The sequence below is a fragment of the Pan paniscus genome, chromosome 6 (assembly GCF_029289425.2).
Source record: "Pan paniscus chromosome 6, NHGRI_mPanPan1-v2.0_pri, whole genome shotgun sequence".
In the NCBI taxonomy this organism is placed as follows: Eukaryota; Metazoa; Chordata; class Mammalia; order Primates; family Hominidae; genus Pan; species Pan paniscus.
In genome coordinates this window covers 23,578,740-23,596,194 of record NC_073255.2, presented here as the reverse complement: position 1 = coordinate 23,596,194, position 17,455 = coordinate 23,578,740, and the positions used below count along the sequence as shown (strand labels likewise).

Genomic DNA, 17,455 nt, shown 5'->3' with positions numbered 1-17,455 from the left:
TGTCCCATGCTGGTGGTCAAAAAGCAAAAGTCACTGGTGAGCTGTCACAAAGGGGTTATACCACATCAGCCACACTGCTGCACTGCTTACCCAGAGGGAGTGGGGGGAAGCTGAGGCTAGTTTGTTAAAGATGAAAGCCATGAAAGTGTCTAGAAAGCTCTTTTGGAACTCCTTGACAAGGATGTGTACATCACCCCCATACTTTCAGCTTTTTACCCTTTACTGTGTGACTTCAGGAAAATAACTTAACTTCTCCCAGCCTTCACTTTCTCATTTGCAAAATGGTGTTAATGACTATTTCACAAGGTTGTTTTGGAACTTGTTTGTTGGCAAACTGTAAAGTCCTCACAGAGGCAAATGGATATAGCTACCATTCTGTTTTCCAGAGTAAGCAGAATCACAAGCAAAGGAACAAAAGGCTACAACTCACTAAATCTGGCATCATCAAAATGATAGAATAAACTGAAAACATTCAAGATTTCTTTGCATCAAATTTAGTTCTCACAAAACAATTGTTTAAAACGTGATATACATGTGACTAGTTTCGTTCTTTCCCTTCAACATCGAGTCAATTTAATTGACTTAAATACCTTAGTCTTTGAAAACTTCACCTAGAATTATGTTGTTCTAACATAACACTTAGTTCTACAGGATGATGGTTTGTTACTGGTAAGGGTTAACTTTAAATAGATTTCAGGTTATAGGATATGTTCTAATCATCTACAAAAATGTAGACGTTTTTCTTCATGTGTTGCTGGGTTTTAACAAATTTGTCCTTGAAATGTGGTCTAAATATGTTGAGTCAAAAGGCTTCCTTAATTATTGAAGACAAAAATGTCCCCAAGGGGTTCACAAACAAAATGTCCCATAATGCAAAGCACTTTGTGAAGTTAATGCCATTTTCACCAGGAATATAATGTATGTGCGTACTCAATGTGATTCTATTGAAAATGGAAGTCTGCTGCAAATCTGTGTTAAACTCTCTTGCAGCACCTTTTCTCCAGCTATATAAAGGCCTAGCAAAGCTGGCTTCATGAGTGTGTGACCTGTGCAGTCACACGGGAACTTACAGTTAGAAGGGCCTTGCTCTTGGTTTAATTCTGTATTGCCACCATCTTGAAATTCTTAAGAATTTTTTTTAACAAGGGCTGCCACATTTTTACTTGGCACTTAGCTCTGCAAATTAAGTAGGCAGTCCTGAAGTCTAGCATAACTTTCACTGAGAAATAATCTTAAAACTGAATAGATAAATCAAACAAGATTTTTTTTTGTAATTTTATGTTATTTAAAGGCAGTAAACCAACTCGTACTTACCCCAAGTCCACCACAAGGTAATGAGGAAAAAAACTTTTGAGAGTCATCACCTATACAGTAAGAAGACATAAAAAATATAGATAAATGGAGGTCATATAGTTTTTAAAATGTTGGCATTTATTAACACATAATAATACGTCACATGGTATTTATCGTTTCATGCAAAAATAAATTAATAAAACTTCAGACCAATTATTCAACACAGTCAATTTTCAGAATATCATTGTTCTGCCTATCTGTATACACAAATAAGAACTAAAAGCAAATCAATATAAATTTTATTGCATGTAGAGTCTATTGCCCCACATGAATAAACACATACTCATGAGATTTGGGTCACAAGATTTTTTTTTAAGTTGGTCTCCATGTCTATATTATACATTACAATTTTTAAAATTTATGGTAACCAATTCAGCTCTTCACTGAGTATATTCATTCAATGGGATGTTTTGAGCTACAAGGTTTATGCCACCATATACTGCCATTTTAAAAATATTTCAAATATTAACATATCTTCTCAAATGTACAGACTTATTCTTAATTTCTACTTAAGACATAACTAAGTATAGCTGGTTATAAGAAGCTATATCAACTTTAAGATAGAGCTAAAGCCAAGTACACCATAGGCCACTTCTAACATCCACAATTTTTTAAACAGTACACTATGAAAAATAATCCCATTTGGGGATCTATATAACATCAATATCTATATAAAATATCTTCTTTAAAAATATATGCCCAAAACTGAATTGTGAGTATCTCTTAGAACTGGTGTTTCATGGGATTTTTAGTAATTATTTTGTTTACCTGTACTTTTATTTTCTACGTTATCTACTACACGAATAGAGAAAAACAGTAGTAACTGCTACTACATCTTTAACATTAAAATCTGTCTGTGGAGTAATCACGGGGAAGGGCAGTGAACATTTCTATTTCATAGTCAAATGGTTCTGAAGGGACTCTGGCATGTCACTCAGCAGTTCAGTGGTAGAACCAGGTACAAATTTCCAATTCATCTATCCCATTAATTTGTTCTATTGATGGTCAATGAAATGAGAAATTAAAATTGAAAACAGGTTTGTAGTAGAATTCATACGCCATGTCAGTAGAAGTCTAAATAGCTTTTATTGTCACAGAAGACAGTTTGTTTTGAAAACAATAAATCATATTAGTTGGTTTTTTAAATGCAATTACTAAAAGATGGAAAATGATAAAGAAAAATATATGTACAAATGAAGCCATCTAGTTATAAAGAGAGATCTTCATTTTAACAAAAAGATGAGAAGTCAATAGAATTACAAAAAAAAAATCATAAAATAATATTAAAACTGCAATATTGGCACCAGTAAAAGGCACATCAAAATTTTTGGGGAGGAGTAAAGTTTTCTTATGTTGTTGTTCCTAACAAAAATATAACTGTATCCTTGAATATTTTGCAAGAGTATATTCATATATCACCTGTGAAATTAAAATATATATGTACATTTTAGTGTCTGAATTCTTAATAGTCAACCAACAGGAATGAAGATAATATGATAAAATAGTAAGTTAATTTTTTTTTGAGATGGAGTCTCACTGTGTTGCTTAGGCTAGAGTGCAGTGGTGCAATCTCAGCTCACTGCAGCCTCCACCGATTCTTCTGCCTCAGCCTCCCGTCAGTTGGGACTACAGGTGCGCATCACCATGCCTGGCTAATTTTTGTATTTTTAGTAGAGACAGGGTTTCACCATGTTTGCCAGCCTGGTCTCCATCTCCTGACCTCGTGATCCTCCTGTCTTGGCCTCCCAAAGTGCTGGGAATACAGGCATGAGCCGCTGTGCCCAGCCAATAAATTAATTTTTAAGAGTAATTGAAAAAAATTATTAACCCCCAAGAGAATTAGCAAAATAAGTATCCTACTTGGGAGAGTTTTATTTAATACTATTATTTAATACCTACTTAGGAGAATGTTTACATAATACAAAACAGGCATATAATTGATACTTTAAATTTAGAAATGGGCAAGAAACTTTTATTTCACCAAACTGACTGGATTTATTTTTAATTATATTGTCTTATCAATGCACTGAAATTTGGCTAGCCTCAAGACGACTGGAAACTGGTCATAAGAGCGACAGGAATATTAATGCTAAGGAAAGCCTTGCACCAGAAATAATTGGAGAGAATGTCTTCTCCATGTAACCTTACAGGGTCTAGAGTATTTAAAGAGATAAATGATGTTCATTTTCAAATCCAATTATTTTATCATCTATAGATGTCTTTCAAGATACAAAGACTGATAGGTCTCATCATACTGAACTTTTATTTAAACCCTTCCTCCTAACTCTAGAACACAACTATCAAGGGAAAAAGCATTAATTTAACTCAGAAAAGACATCTCCCATATGTGTTGGGAGGAACTGGGGGATGTAGTAAGATATATGGAAGTGAAAGGAATGGATAAAAAGAGAGAAAACATCTTGACGATTATGAATTTGTATACATTCACATATGGCAGCTTCAATCCGGTCTTCCAGATACAAACAAACAAACAAAGAACAACAACAATAAAAAAAGCCAGAAGAATGCAAATGCCACAAAGAGCAAAAAAAGTATTAAAAGTTAACCTTTAAAAAGAACAGAATTATTCACTTTGAACTGAGATTGAGAAAAATTAGCTAAACTTTTGGATACACTAGGGAAAGAGAAGTAGTTTTGAAGTGTTGATACAGTTGAATTTAGTGCTCGACCTTAAGGCCTGATAGAATGCAACATCTCTGTTTCTGTGTACTTATGTAGCCCACACACAATATTGAAATTGTTGCAATGATCGCTGAGAAGTGTATATGAAACTCCACACATGTATAGAATGCTAACTCTAACATTATCAACTGCAGGAATATTATTTCACATCATATGTTCAAAATTAATGAGATAAATGGCTAATTTATTTAGATTAAAATTTTAAACATTGAATCATAGGTACTTGCTGCTTTCATCACATACATACATAAAAAGAACCTTTGTCCAAGTTAAAATTATAAATGGAATTTCATTTTAAAATCATCAAATTTAAAAATGATATGCACATCAAATATTTTACAAAAAATAGGTTTGTTCAAAAGAGTCAAATTTTTTAAAAAAACATCGCCATGTTTTATAAATAAAAGTTTGATGTTGCAAAAGTTTAAACTTCATTTATCTTATAAATATGTCTTTCTCTTAAAATGTGGAACAATGGTTGTTTTGGAGCACTTCTCAAATATCAAATGCGTGTTTATATTCACAATTTGATCAATCCCAGCCTGTTCCAATAAAGTTGGAAGGTTGATTTACACTTTAGGACCAGAGATTTTTAAAAAGTGGGGGGAGGTTTTCTACTTGTTTTTTCTTAACTCAATTAAAAAATAATGACATGGACACAGTCTCCTATGTTTAAATGCTTGAGTATTATGACCTCATAAAATCATGACAATTAAAATGTCGGGTTTACTTCATCTTTTTGGTTAGTTGGGTAGGGTTATTGATTCATGTTAAAATAAGAACATTTATTATACAATATTTGCAGCAAAAGAGGTATTTTATGTAAAGTATCTGCATGTACAGAGACTGGTTTCTAAAATAGAAAGGAAAAAATGAGCATATATGTTTAGATTGATTTATTTGTATTCATATGAATATATAATGTTAATTCGATAGTATACATTATTTTTTATCATCAAATATTAGCAATGTACTTTCTAAAAATTGGATAATCTTTATGTATTCCCCTCTGGTCTTACTTCTCCCCAAGCTACTGCTACCTATACTGCTACACGCATGTGTGGGCATATTTATGCTCACTCACATGCCTGCACTTCATAAACTTAAGAGATGCTTGCCACTTGTTTAAAAAGGTATATTGTGTTATAATGAGTAACTGTTAATTCTTCCTTACAATTGCTTTCCAAGATACCTACCTACTATATGTTATCTACTTGCTTTCAAATTGTTTAGGACCAGTTAATATAAAACAATTTTGAAATAATATTGAATTAGGTGAAAGAGTTCAATAACTTAGAGCTGACACAATACATTTATTTGAAGGAAAAACTCCTAAAATGTCTTTTTTAGTTAAAACATTTAAAACATGACCCCATCAGCATCTATGGCCAATGTTAGATATTGTTATTCACTTATAAAAAGTTAATAAAACAATATTATCATTTCAGCTAAAATAAGGTTTGTCACTAATTTTTCTTCCAGAAACCTGTTGTTTCTATCGCTCATATAAAGCTTATATAAAGTTCTGCAACATAAATTTTATTTTAAAATCTGACGATAAAGTTTCAAAAAATCATACATTAACAAAAAACTGTTTATTAGTTTTCTAGTTTTGCATTTAATGTATTATTTAATTCCAAAGGTAAGGCAATAAATAGATTTGCAATCTTGCTATAGAATGTAGTGTGATGGGCATAGTAGTAATGAGTTTTCACTTAATACAAGTTGTACTATTTCCTTTGTTTCTTAAGGTCATAGAAGAAAGAACTAAAAGATACAAAAAAATGGGAACGGTGAAGAGAAATTTGCATAAAGCATGTGTAAATCATTTCTACTTTAAGTTTGAAAACATAATAAACAAATTCAGCAATGTAGTTTTTTCTATATGCAAAAACACATTGTACAAATGTTATTCAAATGAAGGTTAATTTTAAAGTAAACACCATGGAACCTACATTGTCATTTTCTAATGCAGGATTTTCTTAATCTACAATGGCTTCTGTTGCAAATGACTCATTCCACAGAGCAAAGCTGTTGGAAAAACTGATTTTTTGTTGCACTACTTGCCAAGTATTTTGAACTGACACCAGCATTGACTAATGATAGTGCTGGAATGTGCTGTTCCCAGTACAGTGGAGGCCCGTACAGACCTAGGAGTATCCTGGGGTCCAGCTTCTGTCCGTCCAGGGGGTTGGTGCCATACAACAGTGAGTGATGTTCAGAATGAACAAGCTGTATTTCCTCCAGGCTGGCTTTTCGACCTTGAATTCGCTGAAAGAAAATAGCAGAAGCCAACAGTACACCACTGACAACATTTAGAAGAAAATGAGACCCCAAGTCACATTTAAGATGATTAATAATGGGCTGAATTTCATCATGTAGGAATGTGACACTGATTTGCTTAGTAAAGTACCATAATAATATTTGAAAAATGAGTGTATGGAAGGTTCAGATCCAACAGATTGCTTATACCTAAATGGGCAACTGACATAAAGTATATTCTTATTTGGCATGGAAGAGAAAGCTATAACACAGAAATTAATAGTTAACTCTTTTGTAAAGTATCAGCTTAAAAACCAACAGGGCTACTATTTAGCTGATAATTAAATTTATTAAATCTTATTTTACACTTACCCAAAGAAGTTGTTAGAACACATTCCTTATTCCTTCTTGAAGGACATACATAAATACCATTTCATTTTAATGAACTTGATGATCACAGATACGCTAATGACTTCCCATGTGTGCACCTCACAGTAGTATTAGTTTAAACCAATGTTCCTCAAACTGTGTCCCATGGGATCAATAACAGGTCAATATCTGTTTATTAATGGTCTGTAGTGAGGTCAGTACAGAAATTCAGATCAATATTTAGAAACTTTTATGGCAATTTGACAGTATTTTTATGTCTTTTGAATCTACTATAATCTTACCTCTCTTCAATATTTATTTCACTTTTGCCGTATTTCATTTTTAACATTTTTTTATGAGTATTAGTCTCTGACAGATTGGAAATTAAACAAAAACAAAACCTGCTGTTTAATCAGACACTGTTTGAGACACTCTAGACTCCACCAATTTTTTCCAAAAAGGCTAGGCAGAGACTTTCACTCCAGCTAACAAATTACAGCCCTTCAACATAGGCAAAACTGTTCATTAGGTCAAACCTCAATTATCCAGTATGCAAAGTGTTCTTTCTGGCTACATTCCTCAGCTGGCACATCTGTGAGCCTGATAAATATTGTGCTGGTGCACGAAGTTAATTAGCCTTAACTTTTGGAAATGGCTGTGCTTTCTAGTATTACAGAGACAGTACTAATATTTCACTTAAAAATATATGTAAACACAAGGCAGCTGTAAGTTAATATTTAAGTACAGAACTACAATGAAATTCAAGGAGAATCTGTTCAGGGAACGCTGTCCTTTCAGGTTCCGGACCAAGGAACCACCAGGTAACCTGGAAACATCAGGTGATAACACCTCTCTCAGGACGAGGACAATTCCACATTCAGCCTCCCTAGTTTAAGGTGATGCAGCTGCTGCCAGACTCTTCAACATTAATATGTGGTTCACTGAAGGGGCAGGCCAGGACAACTTCAATATCTGACAATTCCTCAGCATTTACTGGGCAGGAGGCAGAGCTGTGCTTGTCACTGAAAATAAATGATCAGGTCACAGTGAGGGAGGATTGGTGGGGGTCTGCAGGGGTAACAGGAAGGGAGTGATTAAAGCAAAATCTCATTAACACTGCCTTTACGTGCTGAATAAATTCATGAATACTTATGGAACTTTCTTTGTATATCATTGAAGTTCTCTGTTTTTGATGCTATCATTCAGCATTGTCTAACCCAATTCAAATTACTATAAAAATAAAAATATGATTTAGAGAAATTATTCCAGGTGGGTAAGATCAGAATTCTGATGCTGAAGACTAAGAAAAATTTAATGATGGCCTTCTGGTCAGCCATCTTTCTGATTGATTAGAAAACATCTTGAACCAAGTAGCTTGCTGGGAAACATTCAATATCGGAAAGTTTATGGAAGACCAGAACAACCAAAGAAGTAGGATGGCATGTAAAGAGACTAAATAAGCATGAGAAAATTCGAAGGCAACATTAAAGGGAAATGTTTTAACTGCGAGATTTCAGGCGGTGGAGAATCCCTCAAGATTAATAATAGTAAGTCCATGGTTTGAGTCATCTAAAATTGGACTGAGCAGGGCATTGGAAAACAGAATGTGGCAACCAATCCGAGTCTGGCAGAATAATGAACACCATGAAATAAGAGGGCTTCGACCTCTTCCTTCTATGGGTCTTTGAAATCCATAGCCACTAACATCGTATATGCTGATACAGTGAAACATCAGTATTTTAAACAATGTCAGCTCTGCAGCTAATGATCAGACCCATGTTTTGATGACTATCATAAACTTTCATTGATTTTTTTCTCCTTTCTTCATGTCTATAAAGATTCGTTTCATCTATAAATTAAATTTTTACCTCCGGTATAACATTAAATACCATTAAGTATATCTTGATGTGTTCATACACTAGTCATGTAAATTTGCATACCATGCACTCTATGCTTGTCCAACACCTTTGCTTATTCTCCCACAATCCCACTGATTCTAGCTGAATGCTCAATCACACATTTGAACACTAATCTGCTAACAAGATTCACTGTAATTGACAGTAGCTGAAGTGCTAGTAAGTCATAAGAACAGCGGTTTCCAATCTTTTTGGCACCAGAGACCAGTTTTGTGGAAGATAAAAAAAGTGGAGGAGATGGCTTCAGGATGATTCAAGCACATTACATTTATTGTGCACTTTATTTCTATTATTATTACATTTTAATATGTAATGAAATAATTATACAACTCACCATAATGTAGAATCAGTGGGAGCCCTAAGCTTGCTTTCCTGCAACTAGATGGTCCCATCCGGGGGTGATAGGAGACAGTGACAGATCATCAGACATTTGATCCTCATAAGGAGCGCTCAACCTAGATCCCTCACATGCGCAGTTCACAATAGGGTTAGTGCTCCTCTGAGAATCTAATGTCGCTGCTGATCTCAGACGGTAACGCAAGCAACAGGGAGCAGCTGAAAATACAGATGAAGCTTCACTTACCCACCTGCCACTCACCTCCTGCTGTGCAGCCTGGTTCCTTACGGGCCATGGACCAGTAGTGGTCCGTGGCCCAGGGTTTGGGGACCCCTGATAAGACGAAACCTGCTGAATCGGTCATCCCCTTGTGTAAGATCAGTCATCTAACAGTAAAGACAGCTCATTTGGCCCAGCTATCTAGCATTGACTTAATCTAACAGTTTTCTCTGCTAGTTATACTCTAGGCCCCATCCTTGCCATTAAAATGTACCACTATTCCTAAGTTTTCACTTTGATTTATCTTTTTCTCCTTCTCCTTATTCTTTCTTTTGACTCTAAGCAACTATTTTACACCGGCTGTTATTATTATTATTAAAAATATTTTTAAAAAATAATTTCACTAAATATAAGGAAGTATTTATTCTTGGCAATCACCTTCTGCTTCTTTGGTTGCTAGAGAACAGCCCACAAACATAGTGCACATGTTTCTACAGAAAGACAGCAGTGAAAACTAATTCAGTACCAAAAAAAAAAATGTTTCTACCTGTAGATAGGATCTGGAAAAAGCATGTTTTGAAATCTGTATCTCACAGAGACACTGCTAGGAGAACTTGGTGGATGATTAAGCTGAAAATTCTGAAGGAGCAACAGCTTTCTTTATTCCTTAACACATAGGATCTCCTGCAGTAACTCCGTTTTGCCTCACTTGTATAAATGCCTTAAATTTGTCACATTCAACTTTTCCTTTCATATTGAGATCTTCACCAGTTCCCATTTTCTGGTATTGCCATCAGTAATTTAGTATTTTATTTGTGTAGGCTTAAATAGAGATATTCCCACTTAATCACTTCTCATATTTTCAACTTTCTGCTCACCCTTTATTCTTTCATTTCTCTCTCTCCATGCTCTCTTGAGTTAAAGGTCAATAGCATAATGAGTCAAAAAATAGGCTAAAGTGTTCTGATAATCTTAATTTAGGGAGTACTGATTTCTATTCTCAGAGATACTTGGTCTGAAGGCTATCTACGTAAAGTTATCTATGATAGCCTGCCCAAAAAGATTTTTAAGAATTCTGAGCATATTGGGGCACACAATGCAAATAAGTAATGGATTTCATCTGGGGATTTCTCACCTGGAGTCAATACAGGTCTTAAATGCCTTACCAACACAGGCCTAGGAATGAAACCTCATAGCTTTTGTCACCTTCTTAATAAGGAAATTTGTGATGTAGGACTGTGTTCATTGTTACCTTATCATTCCCCGTGACGTGCACTTAGCTTCTTCCCTGAGAGTCTGAAAAGGAGCTATGCTCACTGAGCACTTACTCTGTGCTTAGGAATATGATCATGTTTAGTTCAGAACCCTAAACAGTCTATATTCAGGTTGGGAGTTTGACTAAAGTCATTTAAAATGACCATATCATTGAGTCTCACAACACACCATGGTTCTTTCTTAAAGAAATAGTCTTTCTGAAAGACAGCCCGTTAATGCATCCCGATTATAGAAGAAATGTTCTGAACATGATCTACAAAGTCATACTGTGACAGGATAAAATGCAGCCTACCCACACTCACCCACACACAGAGCACACACACGGTATAGATTCATATTTTTTTCTGCCAAGGAGCAGGAAAAAAGGAAACGGTTCTATTCCTTTCCCTTCTGTGTTCAAAGCCTGGATTGAGGCCAGTGTCCTAATCAGTTCTCATTGGCCCTGGAGGAATCAGAACCTTTTGTAAAATATAATAAAGGGCATAAAATCATGATAAAATGCATGAAAAAGCAGTGCCTTTGGTTAGGGAACTAGAAATAATTTAGCAGAACAGATGGGTTGCATTGGTTTGGTATTATTGTGGACATGAAAGGGCTCATTTTGTGGCAGTTCCAAACTAAGAGAAAATGTCCAACTTAAATTTGACAAGTCAAAGTACCTGCTTCCACTGGGGAAAACTCCATTTTCTTTAATCATTTTCAAAGTGGTGACATACCAGGCAAGAATTTCCACCGAAATATCCCATTTTCTGAAAATATTTCATCCATTGTCTCTAAATAAAGGGATGTGTTTTTATTTATTTTCTCCAAAAATCCAGGGCTGAAGAAATTCAAAGGTTAAAAAAATGAATAAAGAATCATAAATGACTTCTTAGTGTCAAAGTTACACTCTGCCACAAATACCATACTTAATATTTAATGAGTCAATTCATAGTCTTATTGATTTTTTTATGTATCTGTCTTTCCTAAAAAAACATAAAAATATGATCTCATTGCTTATGCCTAAGCACAACTACTGGAGTTTTAAAATGCTCCAACCAACTGCTTCTTAAAATGTTACGTAAGAAATGGTTTTTAACTGCCCCTGCAACTGCACGATCTTCCATACAACCATCCTCGTGTAATAACCTGTACTTCTCAGAGTTTTTCTCATTAAAAAAAAAGGTGGGGGAGTGAAAGAAGGAAGGAGGCAATCAAGCAGGCAAGTGGCCTAACAGGCTTTTGGTCCTTTCTGTGGGTCACATGGAAAAAAAGAGAATTGCAAGTTGGGAGCCTTGACTTCTGGTTCGGACTCCCACGTGTCCTTAATGTGCCTATAGTCAGCCGTGAGATATCTCTATGGGCCTTTGTCTCTTCATCTATGAACATAAAGATGTTTGACTAAATTATGTCAAAGCTCATTTTTAGCCTTAAGATGATAGGATTCTATGTGAAATAACCTTACATGCAATAGAAATGCAATAAAATACGCTTCGCTTTGATTTATGCATTTGCCTTAGGCAAGCAAATAAAATAATTGCAATGATAAATTACTGAGGTTGAGGCCAAACAGGAAACCTGAATAAGGATTTTCAAAAGGAGTCCAGCTATTCCGTGATGCTTGTTTCTTATAAGCTTAATCATAATTGAAAAATAAGAGAATTTTTCACAGCTCATATTCCTATCCTGTGACAACTTCAAAATAATAAACGCTTTTAATAATTTTTGAAAATTATGTACGACACTTGTGAGTTAGTGTCATCTTTGTTTCTCAGGTTAATGCTTACTTCTGTTACTTTCCCATCTCCAAATATTTGATTCACTTGCCTATTTGTCTCTATCTTGTTAAGATTATGTTAAGAAGTTGTGTTTCTGTTTCAGTAGTTCTTAACATTGGCTGCACCTTGGAATCAGCTGGGGAAGTTTAAAAGTTACTGATGCCTGGGTCCTACCTTATTACCTTTGTCTGGGTGCAATGTGGGCACCCAGATGTTTCCAACCACCCAGAGGATTCTAATGGGTAGCTTAGGTCAAGAACCACGTGTTAGAGGGAGCTGTCCATACTTACTGCTCATAATTGAGTGCAAGATACTGACACTGTACTGACCAACACTTGGGACTACGGAATGGTTAAAATATTGGTGGACAGAAGGTTGGTGAGTAAAAATATTATCAATCTTCAAAATGTTAAGTGCCTTTCATGTGTCTTAATACTGCTTGATTCAGTCACTACGACTTATTTTAAAGTATTTTAGGACATAGAGCCATTTCTAAAGCACTTCAGAAAACAGCAAATCCCAGTTCAATAATAAAGCTCTGAATTGGTGACAAGCATATATACTCTCTATTTTTTTAAGTTTTACTTCCACCTATTTCAAATCACTGTCCTCACCAGAAAGCAAGAAAAAAATGTTATCCCTTAGTCTAACTGCTCAATTTTCACAATCCTTTATGCAATTGAACCCCCTACATTGCAATTATTCTTTCTAAAAATTGTAAATAAATATTTTAATGGTTGAATTTAAAGCTTTGCGTTTTTAAACTGGTCATCATGTATGAAACAAACTTTCAACAAATATTTTTTGTTACTCAAAAACTGCAATTTTCAAATGGCTGAAAATTATGTAACTCTTTTTATTAATAAGCTTCAATGCTGCTGTTTCAAAAGCTCTGTATTACTTTCCAAATGGACTCAGAAGAACAGCCTCTCTTATTTCCTGTTGTTGGTTGTTTTCCACGTTAATTCTTTCTGTTTAGCAGACATTGTTAAAAGAAATCCTAAATCATTTGACTATAAGGTGTACAATTAGTTTTGGTATATTTATCTGCCTGGGTCCACTCTGTGATATACAAATATCTTTTAGAACAATGACAATGTAGCCTGGTTTACTCATCAAATCTAGATCACTTGTACTTCTTTCCAAGACTGCCATATCCTTTAGAGACAATTCACAGGGCTCCCTGTTTGAGTTTCTCTCTGTTTTGTGGTTAGATTCTAAGGCACAAACACATAAATTTTTTTTTTTGCAAACTAAGCAAAACAGTACGCTGTTACGTGCTGCCATCTAGTTAGACTACTCTATAAAACAAATGTCTAATTGAATTTCCATTAACTTGCCGTTTTCAGCGCTTTGCAGTCTTGATGTCAGAAAACCTGCACATTCCAAAGTGTTTCACCACAGATGAATGTATTTCCTTACTTAGATTTGATTTAAAACAAAGCGGTATTTTACAGTCACCTAAGTGTGCAAGAAGATATGCTGGAATCCCTGCTTCTTGGCATCATAAGATTCTGCACTAAACTTGCTCTCCATTTTTCTCATTGGAACTGCTGAGAAGTCCCTGAAGGGACAACAGTAGCTTGGTTTTGCGTCCCAGAATTGTTTTGTAATTACTTTGTGTTGGCACTTGAATAAACGAGTTAAACATTTCAGCACTGTATGTTGCTTATGGTTCTTACTTATGAATTAAGCGAAGCAAAGTTATTCAGTATTAGTCACAAAAAGGCAATGCAAATTCCACATAATGTGTAATCCAACAAAAGCATTATAAAATGTTATTATTCTCAAAACAAATGTGAGAGCAAGCAAATGTCTGTGGGTGGCTTGGTGGGGCTGGGAGTCATGAGCATTTCTGGAAAAAACAACTGCAAGTGCATTTCTAACAGATGATGGGTCAACCTCCACAATTTTTTTTGACCACAGAAGAGCACATTTCTTTTCTTCAGGAGCATGCACATCTTAGAAACCCAGCTACTTAATCAAATAGCTTGTTTCTGAAGAGGACACCAAATAACCCCTCCAGATCCATTTCTCATGGTGATAAGAAAGCTGCTGGTTTTGCTCTTCGCTCCCAACAGAATCACTAAACTAAGTATGAATGATTCAGTAGGGGAAAAAATTAAATAGTATTGGCATGAAGGACTACTAACTGCCTCAACTTATTAAAAACAGTGCCACGTCAGGCCAAAAAAAGTTAACCCATGTAACCACTGTAATCTAATATAATGAGGACTAATGTTTTCTCTGGCTACTAATCAGGATTAGTAAGCAGAGCCAATTTACACTATAGCTTACAAACTAAGGGCAATATGTTTACTGAAACATTCTAAAAATTTAGTCTACTCTTAACCAAAGAGAGTGTTATGTTCCAAAAGAACTGCTTAACAATTCTAGTGTCAGACAGTATTAGAGCTGTAAGAGATCCTAGCAAATATCTTGCCTAACACCCTCATCTAAACATAGGAAAACCAAAGATCAGCAAAGTTAAATGGTCTGACAAAAGCACACAGATAATTAATGACAAAACTAAGGTCGAATCTAATATTGAATGATCATCTTTGAGAGAATACATTTTGATTAATTTGCGACATTGCTAAATGAATTGACATAAACCAAAAGTTTGAGTTGTGGATCAGTCTACTGTTTGGAAATGAAGGAATCCTTCTAGTATTTTCAAAGTACTAGCTTTTCTATTATGTAATTTTTTATTTCATTAATTTTAAAATTGACTGCTCTGTTGGTTGAGGAAAGCTGACCCTTCTCTGTATGTCAGCAGAATTGAGATTCCTTATTTTTTGTCCTGGTCAAATAGTAACCCCAATAAACAAAGAACACAAATGAAAACACAAAGAGGGCAAGTTATTCATCACAAGACCTAGGATATTTTCCTCTTCACACTCTCACATGTAACATTACCTCCTCTGTCTCTTGGTCACAGGGCCCCACTGATGCTGTCAAGACTATAGAGGCAGCTGACCAAAATCTTCCTCATTTTTTTCTTTCTCAAGCACAATCAATAAGAGTCTTCAAAATCACAGCAATATAAAATGAATGACTCAAAACCCCTTTGAAATTTGTAATTGTGTATTTATTTGTATGATTGTTTAATTAATGCCTGCTGATCACACCATATAGTAACCTTCTTGAAGACAGGGGATGTATATTTTGTACTCAGTATTATATCTTCTACTCCTAACAAAGATGCCTGGAAAACTCAAATTCTTGATAAATATCATCGAATGGATACATCACTGTTTTCAACGTGTGGTGTCCAGGCCAAAAGTACCAGAATCACCTAGACACATGTTAGCAATGAGATTCTCCGACCCCACTCCAGACTTACTGAATTAGAAATTCTGAGTTTAGATCTGAGCAATCTGTGTTTTACCATCCCCTCAGATGATTCTGAAATATGTCAACATTCAAGATACCCTTCTTACCAGAAGTGGCTACACAGACCTGGTGGGAGAATAGTTCCCAAAGATGGCAGATGACTATCTGGATACTGAAAAACAATGCACTGACCTAGCTTGTATGCATTATATTCCTATTTGATTATACCCTTTCCTGTGGAATCTAATAAATCCTCTCTTTTGAAACAACTGAGTTCTTATTTCCCACAACAAAGAGAGGAAATTGTTCATACTGCTTAGGAGAGAATGATAACCTAAGACATCCCACCTGGTACTCAAATCCCTGGAGCCCCAGTTAGCAGAGATTATACCTCCTCATGTTAGCGTGTTTTAGACACAACTAGGCAAAGGAACAAAAGTTTAACTTCTGATAGCCCCTTCCAGCCTATTTAGAAGTAATGCCCTTGAGCCTTGATTCTCTTTATTTGGGTCCTTGGGGTATCTTGGTAAATAAGTTACTCACACCTGAGCTGGGACCCAACTTCCTCTGTCGAGTGAATAAGTGAACTTCAGTGGGCAGATACTGTCATTATCTTTGATTCCTTTAGAAGGCTCAGAAACACTAACCAGTAGGCTTTTGGGTAGGACTCTTCTTGCCCTTTCAACTAGCCTAAATACCCACCAGGCACACAGATCACTTGCCTCCATGGTGTGCTTTTCTCCTGATTCTTCAACAACTCTGATTTTTAAGACATGTGGCAAATTGCTAAAGTATTTGTTGATAACTTTGTGTTGTATTTTTCATGGCATTCGAAAATAATTTGGCATGAAATAAGTTTAGCATCTTTGTAAGATGGCTTAATAACATAGTAAAATATTTGCATATATACTTAATTTGTCAAATCAAAAATATTAGAAGAAATCTACAAGGAACATATATCAGTTGCTTCCATTGTGTTTAGTAAAAAAAAAAAATGGACTTGGGGGAGCACTAGGTAGTGTTCTACTATTTCTGAGGGGGCTAACCTGGTTTGGAATAATCTCTGTGTGTTCCCTTTTTATTTACTCCCTTACTCTTCTGGTAAAATCAATCAGGAAGAGAAAATAAGTTATGAAAATAGTGTTTCCCTTTTAGTTCTGTTTTATCTCACATTGAACAAAAGGTCTCTACACAAGGATAACATTTGTTTAGTTAATACTTTCTAAAATTTAATTTTGAATTTTTCTAATATCATTCACACATGGGCAGATGGACATTAAATTCCTAGGTATCTTAAATGTGAATTAATTTTTAGCAGTTTTAGAAGTTCCATTTCATGTTTGGTTTAGGTTAGCATCTCATAATTTCATAAAGTAAATGAATTTATATGGGCAATAATTTCTTTGCTAATATGGGAGTTTTGATAATGTAGGAGCATTATCATATATAATGATAAATAAAATCGGCAACATAATCTTCACTTAAGAAAGCAAACACCTGGTGAACTGCCATCAAACTATGTTAGGAAAAGTGGCTTCTATTTGCATTGTTGCAATGTTTTGGATATGATGTTTGTACTTGATCTTAATTAAGAGCAAATCTGCTGATCTGGGCTTGTGAGTGTATTATTTGTTAATTTTGTGATTAAGTGATACCAAGGAGACTCTATTCTCCTCAAACCCATAGTTGTATGATAGTGTTTCTGACATCTCAACCTGTGTTTGATATTACGTCGGTTAGTGCTATACAAACTGAATTGTATGGTTTCAAATAATAAAGAACTAAAATAATGTAGTGTATATAAGCAATTGAAAAAGAAGACTAACCAGAAAAGGATGATAATAGACTTTCTAATTTTTAGGCCAGTGTGAATCATATCAAATTCCATTTATTTCTGTACTCTGTTCCTTTCATAAACAGTTCTCCTT

General features: G+C 34.9%; 1 protein-coding gene across 14 annotated transcripts in view; it reads right to left on the bottom strand.

The window, feature by feature from the left end:
- HDAC9 (histone deacetylase 9) overlaps positions 1-17,455 on the bottom strand; it is a 911,762-nt gene that overhangs the window by 234,702 nt on the left and 659,605 nt on the right. For all 14 annotated transcript variants that reach the window (XM_034963758.4, XM_034963753.3, XM_055115739.2 and 11 more), the window contains 2 exons: positions 6,207-6,327; positions 1,315-1,364 (listed from right to left, as the gene is read on the bottom strand). In XM_034963758.4, the coding sequence (XP_034819649.1) occupies positions 1,315-1,364; positions 6,207-6,327 (171 nt within the window). The remainder of the gene's footprint in view (positions 1-1,314; positions 1,365-6,206; positions 6,328-17,455) is intronic.